Source organism: Oreochromis niloticus, linkage group LG18, assembly GCF_001858045.2.
Source record: "Oreochromis niloticus isolate F11D_XX linkage group LG18, O_niloticus_UMD_NMBU, whole genome shotgun sequence".
Classification (NCBI taxonomy): Eukaryota; Metazoa; Chordata; class Actinopteri; order Cichliformes; family Cichlidae; genus Oreochromis; species Oreochromis niloticus.
In genome coordinates, this window is record NC_031982.2 from 8672289 (window position 1) to 8694113 (window position 21825).

At 40.2% G+C, this 21825-nt stretch overlaps 2 protein-coding genes across 2 annotated transcripts; both read right to left on the reverse strand.

Moving 5' to 3' along the window:
• Positions 1–30: 30 nt before the first annotated feature.
• On the reverse strand, positions 31–12269 carry pgap6 (post-glycosylphosphatidylinositol attachment to proteins 6). Its single transcript, XM_005458088.4, has 14 exons — positions 12144–12269; positions 11677–11880; positions 9991–10174; positions 9693–9894; positions 8053–8180; positions 7683–7948; positions 6997–7343; positions 6793–6889; positions 6090–6204; positions 5639–5781; positions 3700–3878; positions 3167–3313; positions 2942–3058; positions 31–2856 (listed from the first exon to the last, which is right to left on the reverse strand). The coding sequence occupies exons 2-14, from the start codon at positions 11741–11743 to the stop codon at positions 2533–2535; spliced, it is 2316 nt and encodes a 771-aa protein (XP_005458145.1). The 5' UTR covers positions 11744–11880; positions 12144–12269; the 3' UTR covers positions 31–2532.
• A 682-nt stretch (positions 12270–12951) lies between these two features.
• On the reverse strand, positions 12952–16110 carry LOC102083202 (leucine rich adaptor protein 1). Its single transcript, XM_005458085.4, has 4 exons — positions 15913–16110; positions 15469–15829; positions 14787–14959; positions 12952–13963 (listed from the first exon to the last, which is right to left on the reverse strand). Exons 2-4 carry the CDS (start codon positions 15679–15681, stop codon positions 13453–13455), a joined length of 897 nt encoding a protein of 298 aa, XP_005458142.1. The 5' UTR covers positions 15682–15829; positions 15913–16110; the 3' UTR covers positions 12952–13452.
• Between the last annotated feature and the right edge of the window lie 5715 nt (positions 16111–21825).

Genomic DNA, 21825 nt, shown 5'->3' on the forward strand with positions numbered 1-21825 from the left:
TAAAAAGCATTTACAACAAATGAAATTATGTTCTTTATACATGGATTTATTTTTGGTAGGTTAAAATGCTGTTTGGGTTTCTGACAGACTGACAGTACAGGGAAATAAAATCACTTCTGATGCCGAACATAACATTTTTCCATGTTTACACAAAGAGAGCAACAGTGTGTTGCGATTGAAGAAATCCTATTCATCCTCCTACTTATTCAACAATGCGATTCGCGCTAATACATGAGAGAAAAAAAGCATTATAACAATAAAAGAAAGGCAATGCAAGAGTGTTAGTAGGAAACATTCAGTTTGAACCATGTGCAAAACCCTTGCAGTATGCAACACACTAGACAATGTGTAAAGCAGTGTGTACATCTTACATAAAACAGTATGGAAAGTATTCAGCAGCCTTATTGGTAGAAGAGAAAAAACACACATTCAGGCATACAAAGTACACAAAGAGGCACAAGACTAAATTCTGAATATACATTCAATGAGTTTCACTTTGCACACTATGAACACTGGATTGCTCTGCTATGTAATATCGGTAGCTATATACATTGCATCTAATCATAAAGTGCGTCAGGTGAATACAGGAAGTGGTTTTGGAGTAGAATTTAACGGAATTAGAGTTTAAAAGAAGGACATGGTGTTACTTAGCTTCAGCAATGATTATGGAAATCAAACTGAATATGGAAACAAAACAGGGCCGTAAGTATGCTGGCTGTGTATTACTGTATCTGAATGTGTAAAACATTTTACATGTGAGAACTTTTTTGTATCTGCAAGCAGATCTGTAGACAAGTGTGAAGACAAATGAAAGAGACTTGCATGGATACCTTCCAATAAAACATGCAATTGTTAGTGAACTCAGTTTTAGCATTTATAGCTATGAGTTTCATCTCCAAGTACAAATAAAGCCCATAACTAGGGACGGCTTTGGTTATGATTTTAATGACACCAATCCCATTGTCAGGTTTGCTTGTAGGTGACATTCTTTTCCTATTCTCTTACTGATTTTGACATATCGTCTGAGGGGAACAACGTAGACCTACACAGGATTTTAGCATCAATAAAGCTGTTTTATTATCACTGGATGTGAATAGTTTTTAGAAACAGAATAGCAAAACCAGTCAGCCATGTGACTGGTGTGGAAAAGTTCCACTGCCAAAAGTCTGACATCATTGTTTTGCAACGTGCATCTGTCAGAAAAATATGCGAGCAATGATAAAAGGATAAAAAGGTGAGTCTTCTGTGCTGTTACTGTGGTTACAGTGAGGCTTCAGCAAGCACTAAAAATGACAGTGTGGTCTGTTCTCCATTTATATCACTTTACAATCCAAGTAAAACTGGTAGACTGGAGAGGAGTTCTGTGTGAACTCAAACATGAGTGCAACCACAAAGTTGTGTGCAAATCCTTTTCATTAGTTCACAAAAATAACACACTCGGCTATAAACATCCTTAAGGACTCAGAAACAGGTAGAAATGTTCAGATACACTTCACACATTTGAACATTCAGATATAGTGATGTACAGCTACAACGCTAACATTTACTACACTGCTATTACACTTACATTTCCCCACCTGTTTATATCATCTAACTCAAAGTCTGTAGGGGTGATGGCAACTCAGATAAGGGTCAAGACAGTTTTTATTTGGACAAAAACTTAAGAGCAAGTTAAAAAGGAATCACACTGACTTTATACATTAAAGTTTGTTTACAGTACCATATTATATATTTGTGTATAGAGTCAAAGATAATCTCTTTACTGGGACAACTGACTGTGCAAGTGTTGCATTGCTTTGTGGGTAGTGTAGGTGCTAAAAAGAAGAACGGGCAAATCAAAAGATGCTGTTAGCTGTGGTTTTAGCTGTGGTCATTTTGATACTATAAAACAGTCAATTTTGAGTCCAACACTCTTTAGGAGACTGAATTGAACATTAAGGCATGAGAAATGTAAGAAGCAGACTTTGGCAAAGGTGTTGTTTTGTTTAAAATGGTCTAATAAATTTGTCTTATTGCGCATTGCGCTTGGACGACTACACGACAGAGCGTAGCAGCCCTGGAAAAAAAGCTAGTATTAAAACTATCTGTTAGTTAAAGATCAAGCATGTGTCGAATGGATCTAAACATAGTAGTGTCAATAGACTAAATATAAAGACTTCTAAGACTTCTTTATAAATATTTCAAACATTAACGTCCTACACTAGTAAAATATACACAAAGCACATAAACTCCTGGGCATAAAGTCTAAGGTTTAGATGCTCAACCCTACATTAAGCTGGTGCAATGAACCGCTGATCAAATAGTCCACTGTGGAGGTTTCAAATGTGTTTGTGCATGTTCTGTTTAAGACTTAATTTAATGCAATTATGAATAAGAAACCTGCAGACCCAAGAGAATATAGGTCCACTTTGATTTTTAAAATACATTAATTGGAAACGTTTTGTAAAATGTCAACACCAGCAGGGATCAGATGCTCGTGTAAGTCTAAGGGTGTCAAACAGCCACTGCCTAGACATAGCATCTCCTGACCTACTATGTGACAGTGTAGAGTTCATCTTTGCTGCCTTCACAGAGAGTGTATCCACAAACCCGGGGTCTCCAGCTCCAGTTCAGGCTCCAGCCTCTGCTCCAGCCAAACATGTCCCTGTTTTTCTTCTTTGGTGGTAGCAGTAACACCACGCAGCTCGCCACCAGGATGTGCCACAGCGAGTGTGTGTAATAGTAGTTGTCCTCCGTCTCAGCAAAAGTGTACAAACACAGGCCGATTAAGGCGCACAACACCCCGGGGATCAGGTAGAAGACCCAACGCCTCCAAGAGGGCGGGTAACAATGTCGTCGATGGACCCCTTTGCGCACCTGTAAACAGAAAAGAGGAGAAACAGTTTTATTACTGTCCAAAATATAATCAACATCTGCAACAGATGGAAAATGCATCTCTTACCCAGGCAATGACCATGATCAGTATGGCACAGAGGATGGGGCCCAGCAGGTTCCACAGGCCCGTGCGGTCCAGTTGCATTGACATGGCTATCAGCAGAGTCCCGAGCATGAACAGAGTCTACACACACAAAGTGGCAAGAAAAACCCACACAGGCTTTTATAATATACCAATCCTTAGCAGAGTGTGTCAACGGTATGAAAGAAGAGGCAGGAATCAGCATCTTACATATTTGAATGTGTTTCTGATGCGAGCCATGCACAGGATGGTGACCCAGAAGGAGCAGATGGATCCTAGGAAGTCACAGTACTGCAGAGTATTATAGTCCATTATACACATTACTGCAATGCCCGGCTGGTCACAAGCATGGTAGAACTACAAACAAGAGGGAAAAAATGACAGTAAGGGTTGATATCAAAGTTTAAACTAAGATTATTATTATTTGCCGATGCTCACCTTGTTTTTTTATTACTATTTTTGTATCATCTTTACTGGTGACAAGTTTACTGAATATCTCAGTCCTACTTACACACTATGCCAAAATGATATTAAAGCTATAAAAGTTCAATGTGTAAGAATCCAAGCTTGTGAATGAACAGTGCAGAAACAGGAAAGTTCACCGTCTCATTTCCTAAAACTTCTCTCTTTACAAAAACCCACACCATAACAATTGACTCTTAAACCTATTTATGTATCAGAAACACACTCATAACTATGTCTACATGTATAAAAAGGTACATGTATGTTCCTGAATGTTTTACCGTGGAGAAAAACATGCTGAAGAGGTAGACAGAGGCCTCGGTGATGTAACCGTGTTTGACTGCAACCACGATGGCAGGCAGGAAAGCCAAGTTGCTGAGCGTGAGCAACAGAGTTGCTAACAACTGGTGACTATATGACTGAGCTGTTGAATCATCTGTGCAGCCCCAACCACTCCAACCTGCACACACAGTGAAAATAAATAAATGCATGACTGTAATTTTCTGAGGAGGAGATAATGATATATTTTAATATTAGTGAAATACAGGCTGCAGTGACACAAGTTGATTCTGTTCACTCATCTTCAGTCTGAGCTGACTGCAGGTTTCCACACCCTTATAAACACTGTATTTGCACAATGACTGAGACTAACATCACTGATGAACAACGGCTGTGGGGGTCAGTTTCTGGATCATTTATATACAAATCATCACGACCATAGATCAATGTTCTTCTGCTTCCCTGGCCGCTGTATCTGTGGGGATGGTGTTGGGTCTGTGTTGTTGCATCCTAATGACACCCAGTTTGTGCTCCAGTGGATGATGAGAGTCAAACGTTAAATGCTGATCATAAGTTTACATCAACTTTTAAATGTCCACAGTTACTAATGGAAATCTCACAGCCTAAGAAGTCTCACCTGCCACTTTCATATCATCCCTGGTGAATTCTGGTCCACCGAGTTAATGTGATCCGTGAATTGTGGCACGTCTTGAGGTTTGATTTTCACCCAACAGTCATCCACATACCTCAACCAATGACTTAGTGGTGTTCCAGGGTAGGATAACAAAGCCCTCTTTTCCACTTATTCCATGTACAAGTTGGCCACAATGGGTGAAACTGGGGAGCCCATGGCACACCCATGTTCCTGTCTGTAGTACTGACCCTGCTATGTGAAATAGGTGGAATTAAGACAGTTACAAAAGCAAACCCACGTGCTGAGAGTGGTCCTGTTGCTGAGGTTGGGGTCATCCTGTAATCACTTATGAGCTACCTCCACTGCTTCAGGGAGCGGTGACAATATTTTCTCACGATAGTCTTTCTGCTTTAGCAAAACTGTCCACCTACCCTTGAGATGATGATGTTGTTGATGTCATTACTAAGCGATATGAGTCCCTTCCTCACCTCTGTGCTGATTTTGGATGGTGGGGGATTTGCATTGCTGAGCCCAGCCAGCTGCTCTGCTTCCACGTCTGCAATGTTGTCGTTTCGAATCGCTGTTTCTGTGGCTGTGATCTAGTGGAATTTGTCTCTGCGTCACAGCAAAGTTCAACCCTTTTGCAAGGATGTTTTTCTCTGCTTGAATGAGTTGTCTGTCAGAAAATTTTTTTCACCCAGTTGTCCACATCCTCAGTGTGGCATCCTTCTGTCTTCTGGCCACTGAGGACACTCTCCGTATTTTGCTGTGGTTTCTGACGTACAACAAGTAGGTCGAAATTCCTTTATTGACTGGTCTTAGACACTTCATGCTGTGGTAGATGAGCCTTCTCAGTGAATTCAAACACCTTTTGAAGAATTTTCTTATCTAGAATCATTGCAAGTCTCTATCGGATCTGCTCTTTTGTTGATTTTAGCACATCGATGGTAAAATTTGTTAGTCTCACCCATTCATTGAGCAGCTGGCTCTGTGCTTTCTGGAGGATTTTCAGTCAAATTGCTCAAAACTGAATTGCTGAAAAACAGTACCTTAAGAAATTTACTGTTTATAAGGTTGGGGAAACCTGCAGTCAGCTGAGACCGAAGAAGTAACTTGGGTGAGTGACGAAACGTTTCTCCCACTGAAAACGTCCAGACGAACAGAATCAACTTTTTGGGATTTCCTTACCTGGATGACTGAGCATGCATCAAGACATAGATTGGTTTTTTTTAATGCTTCTACTACAACTTTAACAAGGCCTTTTCTTAGGGGAGAGGGACTGTGTGTGTCTGTGTGTGTGGGCGTACCAGCCTTGCATACACATCCAGCGTACAGGTAGCTGTAAGATCTCAGAAGTCTACATTCACCGTATAACCCACAGTCCTCTACACAGGCACTGAGGAACACCTCTGGGGTCACAGACACCACTGATGTATTACCACAGTTACTGCTGCAAGAAAAAGCACAAACACATGCATGTATTATTATACATACATTACACACACAAAGTATGAATGACATCTCATTTCATGAAATTTCAAACTTCTAAAATGCAAACTAAAAATTTTGAATGTCAGATGTGGTACATATTTAGTGTACATTTCAAAAATATCTGAAGCACGAAAAGTTGCAGAACTAAACACAGTCTGCTACTGCAGTGTGTGTGTGTGTGTGTGTGTGTGTGTGTGTGTGTGTGTGTGTGTGTGTGTGTGTGTGTGTGTGTGTGTGTGTGTGTGTGTGTGTGTGTGTACACTTTACCTGTTGCATATAAGCTGCAGGGTGAGGTACCACGTTGCTGACTGAGGAAAAGGCAGCCTGACCACAGCTTTAGGAACGCTGGCATTCACAGCAACACCATAACCTCCAAATAAATCTGTCATCAAATCAACAACACACTGTTTTGCCTACAGAGCACATTATCATCTAAAAATCAGACCCACTGTCAATACGGTATTTTGTGTTAGATTTTGTTTGAAATGATAAGAGAACTGGTATTGTATAGAACTTTTCAACAGTACTGGAGTACTCAAATTACTTTTTAGTCATTCACCCAATCACAAAACCACTTCTTTTTTTTTCTATACCTAAGAATCTTAGGCAGCTCAGGGTTCGGTACATTGCTGAGGCCACTTCAACATGCACCATGTAATCAAAGCACCAAACATATGATTGGAAGATGACCTATTCTACCTCCTGAGCCACAGCTACGACAAATGGATGACACACATTTAAGAGATCCCATAAAGCTACACTACATGATAACAAAGTGAATTGGAATAGAAAACCACTTGAACTTTATGTAAAAATAATTTAAACAGAAAAATTTTCAGCTGATTTATAATCCATCTACATAAATTAAGACATTTGCATGGAATTCTTCATCGAAGCGTTCTGATCAGTTAGGCATAAGCAGTGTTTTCTGGTGTTTGATGTGTGTGAATTTGAATCAGTGCTGCTGTACCTGTGCGACACGACTGAGAGTGGTTCAGTTCAAGGACTGGAGCCCAGGGAGAGAGACAGGCAACCACACTGCTGCTGTTCCCCAATGTCATGTTAGTCTACAAAAGCACCACACAGACGCATGTATCAATGCAAATCTCCACGGAAGCTCAACTCTGTGACTTTCCAATCTGTCTATGAAGTACAGTGATTCAATGTTACTCACAGAGTTGAGTGTGAGCTGCAGGTTGAGTGTGCCACCACTGGCATGCGCGTGCAGGGGGTACGTGAGCAGCGTGGGGTGTGTATTTGTAACGCTAACATTGGCTCCACCAACAGGGGTGAATCGCAGTGACAAGACATCCACCTCCTCATACAGCACAGGGATGCTCCACACACACGCCGACCCCAGCAACCATGACATCCATGACAACGATTTATTGCTGAAGACACCTGTGTCTGCAAGCACCGAACTGTTGCTTGATGATGAGGAGTTGCTATAACTGCTGTTGCCATGGAGCTTAAAGATCTCATCATCTGCTTTGAGGCCAACACTTTTTGGCTTACATCCCACTGAAGCAAAATGGATACACAAGAAAATGGGTTAGAACAGAAACACAGGTTGTGTCTGGAATCATGCACTCATTCAACACTTCTTATTTAAAGAGTTGGAGCTCACTGGCAAAGTGGAAGAGAAAAGAAATGCGGGTCTATTTTGTGACAGGCTACTTTTTTTCTTTTCATTCATGATGATGCAATGAGAGAGTGACCACATTTTAGACTATTTTTCTTAAGGTACTGGAGGATGTTTTGGGCCCACAGCATAGTTTATATATTGTAGTGAGTAAAGAGTGATTTCACACACAGGTGTAATGTGTGTACATACTTCAGTGTACATATTTCTCTATTCACCTGTGTAGTTTGAGACAACGCTGAAGGTAACAGTACGGTTGGTTCGGGTGCTCTCAATAACAACTCGTATCCAGGTGTCCCAAGGTGGGTTAGAGAGAGCTGCAGAGCAGCTAAACCCTGAGCAGTTCATAGTTACTGGGCCCTGCTGCAGAGAAGCTGAGCCAAGCCTGAGGACCAGGAAACAGTTTCCCATCTCCGTTCCCTCCTCTGATGAACAGCCAGCCACGGAAACCGAAAGGGAAGAGGCAAACTCAGGAACATACAATCTAAGAGCGAGAGAACAAATACACTCACTTACGGTCTTCTGACTGATGCAAAGAAAAAATGTGCAAAGACTGGAAATACAGGAAATAAAACATGCACTTCTTACTTAAGGCGTGCAGGTTTGTCAGGGGCTGCAGTTTGTGTCAGGAATGTGCCGTTCTGCAAAACAGGTGTGTCCACTGCTCTCCTGACTGACAATTGAGGCTGGAAGAAATAGGAGCAGGACGGAAAACCCTAACAGATAAAGACAGACAGACAAAAGTTTATAAGTAAAAAGATTGTGGTGCACACTTCTTCTTATACAGATGGGCGCCATTCAGTCTGAATAAGTGAATAAGAGGAGGTGATAAGAGAGATTACAGGAGAACAATAGGAGACTAATGCACACCAACACAATGCAGAGATTTAAGATAAAATGTAAACAGATCAAATGATAAGTAAGAAAACACTTTTGCAGGAGGAACGGAGCCAAAGAACGTGGTTCAGCCGGTTTAGCATGAAAAAACAAAACTGCTATATCAAGTTAGAGTGATAAAGGAAATTTTGAGTACTAGTGTAACATGACCAGAATACTAACAATGTACATTGTCTGCCCCCTCTCACCCTCACGCAAGTACAAAGGTTACATAATTGTCAAAATTCGATAACAGTAGGGCTGGGCGATATGACCCAAAATTCATATCTCAATATTTTTTAGCTGGATGGCGATATAAGATATACATCTCGATATTTTTTTAAAGCCATAAAGTAAGAACAAAAAGAGAGTTCTTAGTCAAAGCTGTGTCCCAGATGTCACACAGGCACTTTTATTAACATACAGCATAGATGTACATGAAAACAACTACTCAAGCATTTATTAAATAATAATGCTCCATAAATAAAAGAAAACAATGTTGTTTTTGTGCATAACGAAGAGCTCACAATTGTGCAGTCAAAATGTAAACTAAAAGACGCTGAGCATAATAACATAGACAGATTTCACAGCTGCTCTGTTCCCAACTTCTACTGCGTGACTGACAGCCTGGAGTTTGAAATCTGCTTCGTAACCATGTCTCTGAACAGGTGCCATTTATGGTCCTTATACACACACAGTACGGTAATATTACATTGAAGCACAGTACGTATCACTCCGCGAGGCTCCTCGGTAGCCGTAATGCTCCGACAATCCATCAAGCGGTGCAGCTCCGTAGCTTACCAAAGTCGTACTAAAACATTTTTTGACGTATTGCTGAGCGCCGTGTATCACATAAAATCGGTTTGCGGTCATCAAGCACAACCAGAATTCATACATAAGGCGCACTGTCAACTTTTGAGAAAATGTTGCAGTAACTTGTTAACGGAGATTTGCCGTGTCCATCTTGTCGCTGCCTGCAGGTGAAGCGATGGGGGAGGAGGGGGAGTTGTGTTCAGTGAAGGAGAGAGGCGAGGCCGAGTAACGTTGCATAGAGACAAAAGAGAGGCAAACTTGCGGCTCCACAAGTATAGTTATAACGTAACATAGACTATATCGATATAAAGGATATTGTCACATCTTATATCTCGGATAAAAATATATCGATATTTTTTAAAACTCGATATATCGCCCAGCCCTAGATAACAGCCAAGAAAATTTAAACCAGTTCTTTCTTCCATATACTCCTGGTAACTTCACAGAAATTTTAATGCACTGGATCAGGGAAGAAAAATGGTGGATAACGTAACTGTGGCAGCAGCAGCAACATGCACCATACGCTGTTCTATACCAACCTTCTGTTCTATGCGGCCATCATCTTCAGGCAAGTGAGCAGCAACATACCAATCACCTGCGGCGGGGTCAGAGAGGTTAAAAGTTGTGGAGTTCTCTGAGATTACAGGTAAAGTCAGAGACAAACAGGGGGTCCACAGTGTCGTATTGGGAAACTCCTGCCTTGTGGGGTTTATAACAGGAGGGGCACCCCATCGAATATAGCTGCAAAATGGTTATAACATAAAGTTAGGTTAGGGGGGGATAAAATACATCATAAAGAGGCACAAAAGGTCATTATTAATAAACTTCATAGCTTACATAGTGACATTATGCCTCCCGCAGTGGAAACTGTGGCCCTTTGTCACAGAAAAGAGCCAGCGAGCAATGGCGGTTTCCTCCGGTATGTGAAACCTCTGCAGCCTCGCATTCCCGTACCAGCCATACTTTGACAATTTCTGGGCAGGTTTGGATGACAGCTCTGACACAAATGTCACCTGTCCATCTGCAGGAAAAATAGTAAGACAGTCTTTCACCTTATCAACTTGGAGTTTCTCTCAAAACATGGAGACGCACACTAAAGCAGTGGCGTTCCGTCAGGACAAGCAAGGCAAGCAGTCCTCCCCTTGTCCAATCAAAAATAGACATATTTAAAATCTACCAATCATAATTATCTCTCCCCTTTCATCTCAAACAGTGCTGTCATAAAGCTCTTCACCTGTGTGCATCCATCCTTTACATTACATCTTGTGGCTGCACTAAACTATTACAGGTGCACTTGTTTCGTGCTCTTAGGAAACTGTAGCCGTCTCCATTTTATGCGAGTCCCCATTCCCAATAACAGTGACTGGAGCTGGACAAGCTGAGAGGCCAGCAGCCTTTTTTAAAGTCATTTGCACATAACACATTGTGGATAAATCTCTGGTCTTTGACTCTAAACTTAAGGGAGACCAGGATCTAATCTGCTGCTGGCTCAGCTTTCACTGCTCTGAGATCAGTTACGATATGCTCTTTGTGTGGAAACACAGCTGGCATGGGCAAGCTTCAGTGATTTAGCATCATAACAGATGAGTTTTGTTTTCTTAGGAACCTTGGCCAACATGTGGGATGTGGAGAAAATAGAGTGTGAAAAATTTATTAATAACTCCTTTAGCACAGTGGCAAGGAAAGCTTTGATGTTACAGCAAAGATGGCAGTTCTGACCACGTCCAGTATAACAAAACAGGCAAATTAACCAGATGCCGTCAGCACTTTAAGATTAGCATCTATGAGAAATCACCTGGTGGACTGAATGTCATTAGTTTAACCAGCAAAACACCTTCCTCTTTAATTAATATTTTAGTCCCCTCTGCAGATATTAGCAGTTAATCGTGTCACACACTGCTTAAGGTTTTTAAATTAGCTGGGTTATTTTTGTTATTAATATATTTAAATATACATTTTTAATATCAAGATGTAGGCATACGTTTCTGAGCTCATGAACAACTGTTCTAACTCATACTACCAAAGATATGTGGCAGTATAAGAAAGGGGTTTTGTGTGTTTGTTTGTTTTTTGTTTATTAAGTGTGTGTGCGTCTTGGGGTGGGGTGAGGAGTAGGTTGTCGTCGTTGACCTTATATAAAAAATAAATTACACTATATAGATAGATATACATTTCCAATATGAAACACTGAAATATTTACATAGTTGGGAGAAGGGAAACGCATACAGGACACTTGACAAGATAAGACTAAAAACAAACAAACAAACAAACAAACAAACAATGAAGGCTAAGCATGTCTATAGAACAGTAGAAACAAAGTGCGTTCTTTCACCAAGGTAAATAACCAGTTAGTAGCATCGTTGCATAGATATACTGTGAGCTCAGTGACTAGCGCTGGCAGCTCAGTGAGTCTCTCAGGTGTTTTCACGAGTTAACTTCATTAAGCTTAAGCAAGCCAGCCATGACTGCTAGCAAAAGTGCTAATACGTCGGACTTTATGTGACCTCTGCCCGAAACACTTACCGTCGTCTCCTGATGTCCAATCCGTCAGGGCGACGAAAAGGAGACTACATAGAAACCAAACTTTCATGTTTCCTTCCCAACTATCCGAGTCGTTACATCTTCCGTACCCACCTGCACTTGCAAATTTACCTTCCCGAAGAAGACATCCCTGCGTTTTGACACAGTTCCTGTTGTCTATACATGACGTCACGTTGCGTTTAGGTCCTATCGGAAAGAATAGCACACACATACTATGTAAGGCTTTTGTATTTCCCTCGTAATTTCATTAGTTTTTAGAGATAATATGTAAATATAAAAAAAGGAAAAAATACGATTTTTGCTAATAAAGCAAAAAACCCAAAAACAAACATGAAATAATTAAAATAATCAATTGTGGATTTGCGTTAACACGTATTACACCACTAACAATGGACATATGATTATCACGATAAATTAAAGAAAAACAAATAATAAAACTGCTGACTTACTTGTGGTTCCCAGGATATTCAAAAGCAGAATGGGAGGCAGAGCCTTCAGTTTTTAGGCTTAAAACTTATTCCCTGCCTCTGTTCCACAGTATGTCTTTTGCCCCATCTTTCTCTCGTTAGCCTCCAACTGGATGCCTCTGCCGAACCTGGTTTCTTCCTGTTCCTGTTCTTTAAAATATGCCGAAGTTAAACAAATTGATTAAAACAGTAAGAGGGATATAACAAAATTTAAAAAAACAAAAAACAAAACAAAAAAACAAAAACAAAGTGGACTTCTAACTTATATGAACCGCTTTGACAATTGCAATTAGTCTTTTTGTAGCCACTTTTTCCACAACCAAGTTTACATTTAGTCTCAGGACATTTGTAATTCGCACAGGCGGAACAAAAAATTCCTGTGATCCTAGATTGTCCCGGCTCTGTTATGCTGTGAAGGCATTTTGTGAGTAGTTTGGATTGGTTCATAGGGGTGAATCACTGCAGATCACTGTGAAAGACCACCTGTCCTTAACCTTTGCAGAAACATGTCCTGATGGCAGTGAGTTCCTGGATGAAAATGCCTCCATCCACTGGGCAAAAACGTGTCCCTGAATGGTTTGATGACTTTGAAAATGATGTCAAACAGGCCGCAGCTTTAGCAATCACCAGATCTAAACTCAGCGCAGTACCTATGGGAGTTCTTTTAACAAGTTAGACGATGCTTTTTACCTTAAAAAAATGTATTCCCCAACTATATTAGGACACAACAGTTATTTCACCAATAATGACGTTTAACATTCATGCTTTTCTTCTAAGAAACAAACAAGAGTATCAATAAATTACTTTTATTGTCTTGGCAATTATATAAAAAAGATACATTAGGCTCATAAATACAAAAAGCCTTACTCTAAATTGAAAAAAAAAATCACCTTCTGCTATTTTTCCCCCGTGTCTTCAAGAGATTTGAGAAGAAAGTGTCCATAAAATTCAAGATAAGAAAACTGCTAAGCAAAGTTATTTAAACAAATACAAAACATAAGACCCGATGGTTACACAACAAATACACAAAATCTGATGCTCAGATCTCATTCAGGTGTTTGAAACCTTCATCACATCATTCATTTCTGATTATTTAATATTTATAACAAATAATTTAAAAATATCAAGTCAAACACACAGAGTATATAGTGACACAGAGAGAAACAGTCTTCACATTAGTCAGTGGCTTCAATCTTATTCTAACAAGTGTGCCAAAGTGCTTTAACTCTCAGACCACTGGTTGAAAAGCTTTAAAGCAAAGATCATAAATCGAAGTTGTGTTCAGAGGTCGTCATACAAATGTCACATCATCTTCTGATTGCACCCAGGACCACTGGACATCATAGCCTAGGAAAACTTCCTCTTCACTGGTTTCACTGTCTTCCTTTTCTATAATATTGGTGTGAGGTGCTGTGAATCTCTCCTGAGGTTGGTGTACTGTCTGTGTCTCTCGTGGAAGTGGAGCGGGGTCAAAAGTCTCCACGTCCAAGCTTTTTCTTGGTTTGCAAGATCTAAGCAAAACTCTTCTGATGGTGTCGCCACGATTTTTTACTTTTGGTGGTAAATACGTTAGAAAAAAGTCCTGTGGTTGTTCATCACTCAATCCACTGGCAGGACTAAATGACGTCTGACCGAAACTTCCAGGAGCAGGATGATTGATCAAAAATTCGGAGGCGGAAGGACTCGGAGATGTTCCTTCACTAGAGTCTGAACTGAGAATGTCAGCATAGCTTTTAGGGTTTGAATTCTCTGAATTTTCACCCATTATTTCAGTCAATTCCTCAGGGTAGCCTGGGTTTTCTCTGTGGGAAAAGGAATAGAAATGCATCAGTCACAGGCAGGATTTAAGTTCATTCCTCTCAAGGAAAGTCTATTCTGATGGGTTAGAGTTAATCAGCAACATATCATTTTTGACCACTTGTGCAAAGGCCTGAAAATCCTGGCCAGCATTTTATGTGCAAATTTTGTGATTTATGTCTTTCCAGTTGAATCTAATTTGCCACAAACCTCCTTGACTATCCTTTGGGCCCCAACTTCTCCATTTAACCGCTTTTAGAATATCTTGCATTATGCTGCCAACATGCTACAGGCTACTAAATTTAGGAAACTGTCGCTTGTGTATATTTGCAGGGATGCAAGAAAATTCTAGTTCAACAGCTTTACCTTACTCCTAGTGTATCCTCTTAGCAGCTGTATGCATATTTAACATCTTCATTTAATCTTCAAAAGACTAAATGGGTAACACGCTGGGTGACCAGAGCACAACAAATTAAATGTGGGGCAAAAAATATGTTTGTGTGGGACACATTACTAACACTGACACATAGTTTTAAAATAAAACATGTTAAAGGTATCCAGATTAAACGCTGGTAAAACAAATAACCTGTAAGCATAAATGGAAGTTTTTTTTAACACCCTGATCCCAACAGTCTTTGTGCAAGGTTGTGTTCTCTTTTGAAAACATTAAAGCTGTTAAAGCTCCATGCTTACAGCAATCACAATGAAAAAAATTAAAAAGAAAATCACACTATGTGTCTCTGTGTTCTCTTTTGAAGACTAAAATGTGAGACATTGCCTTAGTATGTGGGGCATGGAGACAAGAGAGTGGGACACCTGGTCACCCACCTGGAGGGAGACATCAAAGACCCGTTCTCCAGGCTGCTCAGGCTTCCTGTTAAACTGCTGCCATGACTGGTTAAAGGACCCCTATCCTCCAGTAGCCAGCGCATGGTCTCGATCCCTTCGTGCAAAGCCACCAGCTGCCGTAGGATCCTTACATCGGCAGAACGGAGCGATCTCTGATGAAATGCCACAGAGTTAGTGAGTGTTAAGGTGTAACTGAAGAAACAGGTGTGTGTGTGTGTGTGTGTACTATGAACTTCTCCACTCCTTCCACCCCACTATCATGCTCATTTTAATTGCATTAGAGTGGAACAAAGGTGGTGGGAGTCAACAGAGGAATCCAGTCAGAATGTGGCACTGACAGGTGTGGTGAGAACACAGGTAAGAGTGGCTGTCATAAGAAATAAACTGCTGCCTGTGAAGTGGCGCAGAATGGCACTTCATACATGTCACAGTGATTGCTAAACAAGTTGTACAAGTTTTAGCTTAGCTTTGACCAAGTAAGGAAAAATACACAGGAAATGGTGAGTCACTAAAACGCATAATGGAAACTCCATTTGGAATCTTTTCTATAAATATACCTATAATACACACACACACACACACACACACACACACACACACACACACACACACACACACACACACACACACACGAAAAGACAGAAAACACAGAAATGTTTACCAGCTCTTTTTTTAAGTTGTTAATTTTGTCAGACAAAGCCTCGGGGAAATCAGCGCTGTGGTTTTCCCTGCCGGTCACTTCAGACCTCCGGCCACCTTCACAATTTGGAGCATCTCTCATCCAGGTCAGAAGACTTTTCGGTGTCTTCATCCCGATCTTATTTTCCAGCTCTGTTAGATCCGGGAAGTAATCCCTGAATAACTCCTCTGCCATCCCGATCGCTGGTTTTGGATGGGAAGGAACACTTGCGCGTAAATTCCCTTTAAACCTCACACACACGCAAACCAGCCCGCACTTGTCGACTTACAGCACAGTCCGAGCGTTATATTCCTGAACGCTCCACAGCTCAGCATGACCGCGACTGGGAAACAAACAAACAAACAAAAACTTGTCACGGGAGCAGAGAAAAAGCCACGAAAACGCTGGAAGTATGAACGAACAAACCAAGTGCGGCAGCTGACCGCCGTCACCATTCACAGCCTACTACAGAGATATGCAGCCCGGAACATGACGGCGGAAAGTGGAAATGCCCTTTGTGCATTCCTCAAACAATGGCAGGAATTTCACACTGACAAGCTTCAGAAACACCTGCGAGCACCGAGCTGCCGCAGACCAGAGCGCGCCGGATACCCTGTAAATATATGGAATCACGTGACTGACTTTACTGGCCTTTTTAGAGTCTAATCATAAACACACACACACACACACACTTTCAGGTTGAGTTTTAAATGGGCAGAATGTATTTTACCTGTTAATCCAGATTACTCGTAAACTCAGAGGGCGGTCTGGTTTCGCTTTCTTTTAAACCTTAAGGTATTCAAACTTGACTGTAGTCCATCTGTGGGAAATTCCACTGACTAGTTTTCCCAGTACACAGTGCACACCAGAACGACACAATACTTCAGTAATCCCAGAGCAAATGATCTGGTCACAGGTGCTCCAAGACAATAAGTACCATATTAAATAATACAATATATTACAAAATAGCTCTAATATATAAATATCCCCGATATGTTACACACAAAATATAAAATATAAAGTTGAAATTGAGGTGCCCCTCTTATAATACTGACAGTTTTTGTTTCCTTTTTCCTGTAAAAGATGAGCAGATATTAAGGGTGTACAAATTTCACGATGTGTAATTTTTGTGTTTTTAGATGAAGGGATTATAAAGAAAGAGGCAGGAATGATTTCCTGTGTTTTTCAGTGGTGCATTCGGATAATCTCAGTATACATAAGACAAACACGAGGTCATGAGCTCAAAGGAAGTGTCTGAAGACCTTACCAGCTTAGATTATGGTATGAAACCAGTAAAAGCTGGTTAACCAGTGAAGTATAAAATGATAAAATTTTGGAACCATCAGATTATTTTTTATGTTATTGTTCAGCCAAACTGTCGTTCCCTATAAGACACCCAGCTAAGCGAGATTAGTGCTAGATGGAAACAACTCTAAGTAACAGCTTTTACTCACAAGACTGCCCATAGTTCTCTAAATTTCACTTAAAGATCTATGGGAGCATGGCGAAAAACGTGCTCTGATAAGAAGAAAATGAATGTACAGGCAAGTGCAGGCCTCTTGATGGTGAGGGATGGCAGATGTAGCACTGGTACAATGCTATGAGGATGCTTTTCTAAAAACTAATGAAATATTTCTTCTTCTTCCTTCACTGTCACACCCTCTGCATGTCCTCCTTCACGTCAACCTCATCTAAGCTCTTTTCCTCCTGCCTTGCCGTATTCATGAACCAACATGAGGAAAGAATAATGTAACCATACAGATAGAAGAAGTACTTCAGAGTGCAGGGGCATGGGGAACTGGAGTTCAAGAAATTAAGATATGAACTCCTCCATCTGTGGAGGAACCCAAGGATGACAGTTAACAGGTGACTGACACCCAGACTAACAAAGGCTGAGTAGATCTGCTGAGAAGAATGAGACAGATCTCCTAAAATGCAAAGCTTGTGGAAACTCCATCACTGCAAAATGTTTGCATTTGTTGTAAAGCTTGCAATAGTTTGCTAGGTAGGTTCTGACTTACCTACCAAACTATTAGTTAATCAGCCCACTGACCTTCCTCTGGCCTCTTCTTTCACTGTGGTTCAGTTTTCGTGGCAACACCATCCACTCTGAAAATCGGATCGCCCACAGCTGTACTTCATCGGGCTGTTAATGGAATGCTAGTGAATGCAAAGCTTAGTGTTGCTTACCATTTTTTTTTCCACTGAGCATGTTGTTGTGTTTCTGCTAGTATGAACTTGTTTGTTTTGAGTGTGTTGTTGGAGTAATGTTGATCTTGTTCATCATCATTGCTGTCATAAGTGTTTTGCTCAAATAGATTTCATGCAATTAAAAAAACAAAAACAAAACCCCCAAACCTTTGTACGGGCTCTTTAAGTGCTCAAGATTTGCAAAGCCCCAAGTGGAAAGAATCACAACCTACTTTTTTAGACTCATAGATGGGTCAAACAAGCAGGGAGGAAGCTGACATCTGCCAGCTGCTAAAATAGTTGACTTATTTTTGTTTGCCTGTCATTTTGCCCCATATTCATGCCTCTTTAAAACTGGACCGATGGTTATATGCTTGTTGCTTTTTTGCATCTAAGACCCGTTTCTGTGCAGAAAATGCATTGTTTAATACCTGTTTAATATGCAATGATGATACAGTATCTCCCTAACTAAAGATGTGAAGCAAAGTGCAGAAAACATGTTAGTGATGCTTCATAAAACTTGACCTGGACCTATCACAGGCCTGCGAGGGACTGCCAATACCTCATATTGAACAAGATCCAAGACTTCAGAAGGTTTCATGTGTGATATAATCAAGGTAATGATGCAATGATGGTGCTGAAATTTAACAAAATACACAAACATACATACAAAACAGTAGCAGCAGTTCAAAACTTTTGGAGATCTTCATTTGAAAATAAGTATCGAAAAGTGTCCACCAAATCCAAACAACGAATGTTCATGTCTGTGCATGAGCTGGGAGCGCAGTGTTTATGTTAAAGAATGAGTCATGATCTCATGCATGGTTTAAAGGATGAATTTCTTCTGCCCTTTAGCTTTACCTCCCTCGGTTTAGAGGCTCGTAAATTTCACTCACCTTTACATTTAAATCTCAGCAGTGGAACAGAAAACATCGACTGGTTTTACTGGAGCTGCTCAGCGGCCACCAGGACGATGCTGTTGTTATAGTGACCATTTCAGGTAAACTTTATATAGGAGTCACAGTAGTTGCTGTTGTTACTGCCCTCATAGAAATTGTATAAATGGATCAAATTCAATATCAGAACTGTGTTTTTAACATGTAGGTATTCTGGTGTGCAAAAGTCTTGAGCCAACTCTTATTTCTTAACGTTTTGTGAGGAAAATCAAGAAAAGATGCAACAATTTATTGAAACTTCAAAAAATAGAACTCAACAACAAAAAAAACCCCCATTCATATAAAAACAGGTTAAGCACATTTCTAAGGAGTCCGAAAGTTAATATTTGGTATGACCACCTTTATTCTCCAACACAGACAGAATTCTCTTAGTCAGGCTTCCTTGTAATTTTTCTCCAGATTTCTTGAAGGACATTCGCAGCTCTTCTTTTGATGTTTTCAGGATGATTCCACATTACTGCAAATTACTGTAGATGAGATTTACAGTAACTGTACTGTAAATAGAAATTACAGCAAATTACTGTAAATTTCAGTAATGTTGAGCTCTGGGCTCTGGGGAGGCCAATCTACTGCATGACTAACAGTGTGTGTCACTGTGTGTTTGTGAAGCCATTTCCAATCAGATGCTATCCAGATGGTATTACATGGGGGATGGGAATCTAATGATTATAATGAGTTATTTATGCTTGAATTACTCATAGGTCAGTGTTAAGTGGCTAACAAACAAACAAACAAAGAAGCAAAAAGCACATAAGACATATGTATAAGAAGTCAGGTATAAGGACTGGACTGAAAATGACTGAAACCTTTAAAAATAACAGGAAAGTGTTGCTGCTTAGAAGGAAAATAAAAAGTCATGAGGGCTGGATCAAGACTTTTTGTAGAAAGAAATGTGTTGCTGTCATTGTTGTTAATTTATTTTTAGAAACACAAAGCATAAATGTAAGAATTTAAGGCTATTTTGTTTTTGCTTTTAGTTGCACTACATAATCTTCCCTGACAGATGAACTTTTGCACAGATAAATCCATCCATCCTCTTCTGCTTATCCAGCCTGCCACAGGGCTAATAAGATAAATGCACACATTTTTTTCCCTGTACATGTTGTCTTAAAAAAAAGATGTTGTTTAACCTACATCAAAATTACAAAATTAACATCTGGCATTAACCATGAGTGCAAGGTTTATATCAAAGATTAAAATTCCTGTAGAATGGTTTGTGCCATCTTTGAGCATTACTAAAGCAAAAAGTTATGACCTCTTCTCACCTTCTAAACCACTTAGTTGCTGTATTTTTACAATGTGCATCAGCTAAACACTTTAATTCAGTGAGAATAATAAGAACTATAAATAAGACCTTCTTTTGACCTTGGTAACAGAGCTTCAGCTGAAGCTCAAATGTAAACTAGATTTTCTGAAATGGCCTGCAGATGGCAGCATGTATTCAACATTTCCAAGCTCTCCGTAAAAGGGTGACACATTCTGGTCTGAACAATCAAGTCATATCTTTGCACTTCAGGGATTTACAATCACTAGTTTTGTTTTCTTAAGACTACGGATCAAGTTTCGCCTGTCAAATCCTGAAAACTAAGCCTAAGTCAACACCGTGAGGTCATCGTGTATACCAGGAGAATGTGGTTGTTGTAACTTTATAGGAAAGCTCGGCCATTAAATGTCCAAGTTTGTTGACAAAGGTGCTCGACTGCTGCGAGCACGTTTCAGTGACTTCATCAGAGAGAAGCATTAACACTGATGGTAAATTTGTCAAATGTGACACAGCATTCTGCAGCTTCCTGGACTGGAAAAAAAGCATGAAGCTGAAGTGAGGAGTGAATAAAAATCAGGTTTCACTTGGTGTACGGGGGCATAAATTACTACCCACCTCTTCCAGGAAATGTGTGGGTCACCCTAAAGTCAGCGTTACATGAGGCAGTGGTTAATCATAAAAAAGTTGCGCACCGAAGGAATTATGTTGTTTTTTTTATGAGTCAGGGCCTCTGACTTCCAGTTTTGGGGAAATTATAAAGTTGTGTAAACATTAAAAAATGGTCAAAATGTGGATATCATTGAAAGGGGAACATTACGAGCAGATACGATTTTACTGCTTCTGCCATTACAATTAAACGTGATTTACTGAGGATCATAAAGAGGACAGGAGGTTTGTTACGGGAGTTACCCTACTTTTTTTTCCTCAAACACCTGAAACATGTGAAGAGCAGAATTAAAACCACATTCACTGGACTGCAGAGAGTCACCCTGATCATTAAAAGAAAGAAAGAAAAAAAGATAGATATATTAACATCCTTAGAGCCCAAATCCACAAATAATGAGCATGAACTAGGGCAAACATGTTTGAGTCGAGGGTCAGAAAAACAGCATTACAAATGAGGCGAGCGAGCCAGGAAATCCTGCTGCTTCACGTGGTCTGTGGAAGGCAGTCACATGCAAACAAAGCCAATCACTGAGGACGAGGATCCCTGGATTCCTACAGCACAACAAGACTAGGAAACAGGGGAGGAAAAGTTCAACAATTGGGGGAAAAAACATTAATATTTCCCTCAGTTTTGAATTTAAATGAGAAGATTAATGCCACTCTTACATGTGCACATATGCTTCTTCTTGTTTGGCTTAGCACAGAGGTTGGGACTTTATCTGGTGAGCTTTGGTGAAAACAAAGAAACAACAATGATTCTGTGATGATGTCTGTGTAGGTGAGGGAGAAGAAAATGGCCCCTTGATAATGTAGGTGTGCTGTACAAAAGTCTTAATGCATAATTTTCAATTCCGTTCAATTCAATTTTATTTATACAGCGCCAAATTATAACAGTTGGCTCAAGGCGCTTTATATTGTAAGGTAGACCCTGCAATAATACATAGAGAGAGAAAAACCCAACAATCACATGACCCCCTATGAGCAAGCACTTTGGTGACAGTGGGAAGGAAAAACTCCCTTTTCACAGGAAGAAACCTCTGGCAGAACCAGGCTCAGGGAGGGGCGGGGCCATCTGCCATGACCAGGCCTCCAACAGGCCTCCATAATTTGGAGGCCTGTGGAAAAAAACACATCATTTGTTCTCATTTTTAAACTCAATATAAACCATTTGACAGGCATAATAATGTAAGGAAACTAAACAAGTGGAGGAAAAAGATGATTAGCAGGAATTAAAATAAAAGTCTACATCATATTAACAGTATC

Coding starts and splice junctions, on each gene's coding strand:
- pgap6 (XM_005458088.4), bottom strand. CDS start 11,743: ATGAAAGTTTGGTTTCTATGTAGTCTCCTTTTCGTCGCCCTGACGGAT. Junction 6,205..6,792: donor CTCTCAGTCGTGTCGCACAG/GTACAGCAGCAC, acceptor ATTTGATGACAG/ATTTATTTGGAGGTTATGGT. Junction 3,879..5,638: donor TGGATGTGTATGCAAGGCTG/GTACGCCCACAC, acceptor CTGTGTGTGCAG/GTTGGAGTGGTTGGGGCTGC.
- LOC102083202 (XM_005458085.4), bottom strand. CDS start 15,681: ATGGCAGAGGAGTTATTCAGGGATTACTTCCCGGATCTAACAGAGCTG. Junction 14,960..15,468: donor ACAACTTAAAAAAAGAGCTG/GTAAACATTTCT, acceptor GCATTTCATCAG/AGATCGCTCCGTTCTGCCGA. Junction 13,964..14,786: donor TCTTTGATGTCTCCCTCCAG/GTGGGTGACCAG, acceptor CTTTTCCCACAG/AGAAAACCCAGGCTACCCTG.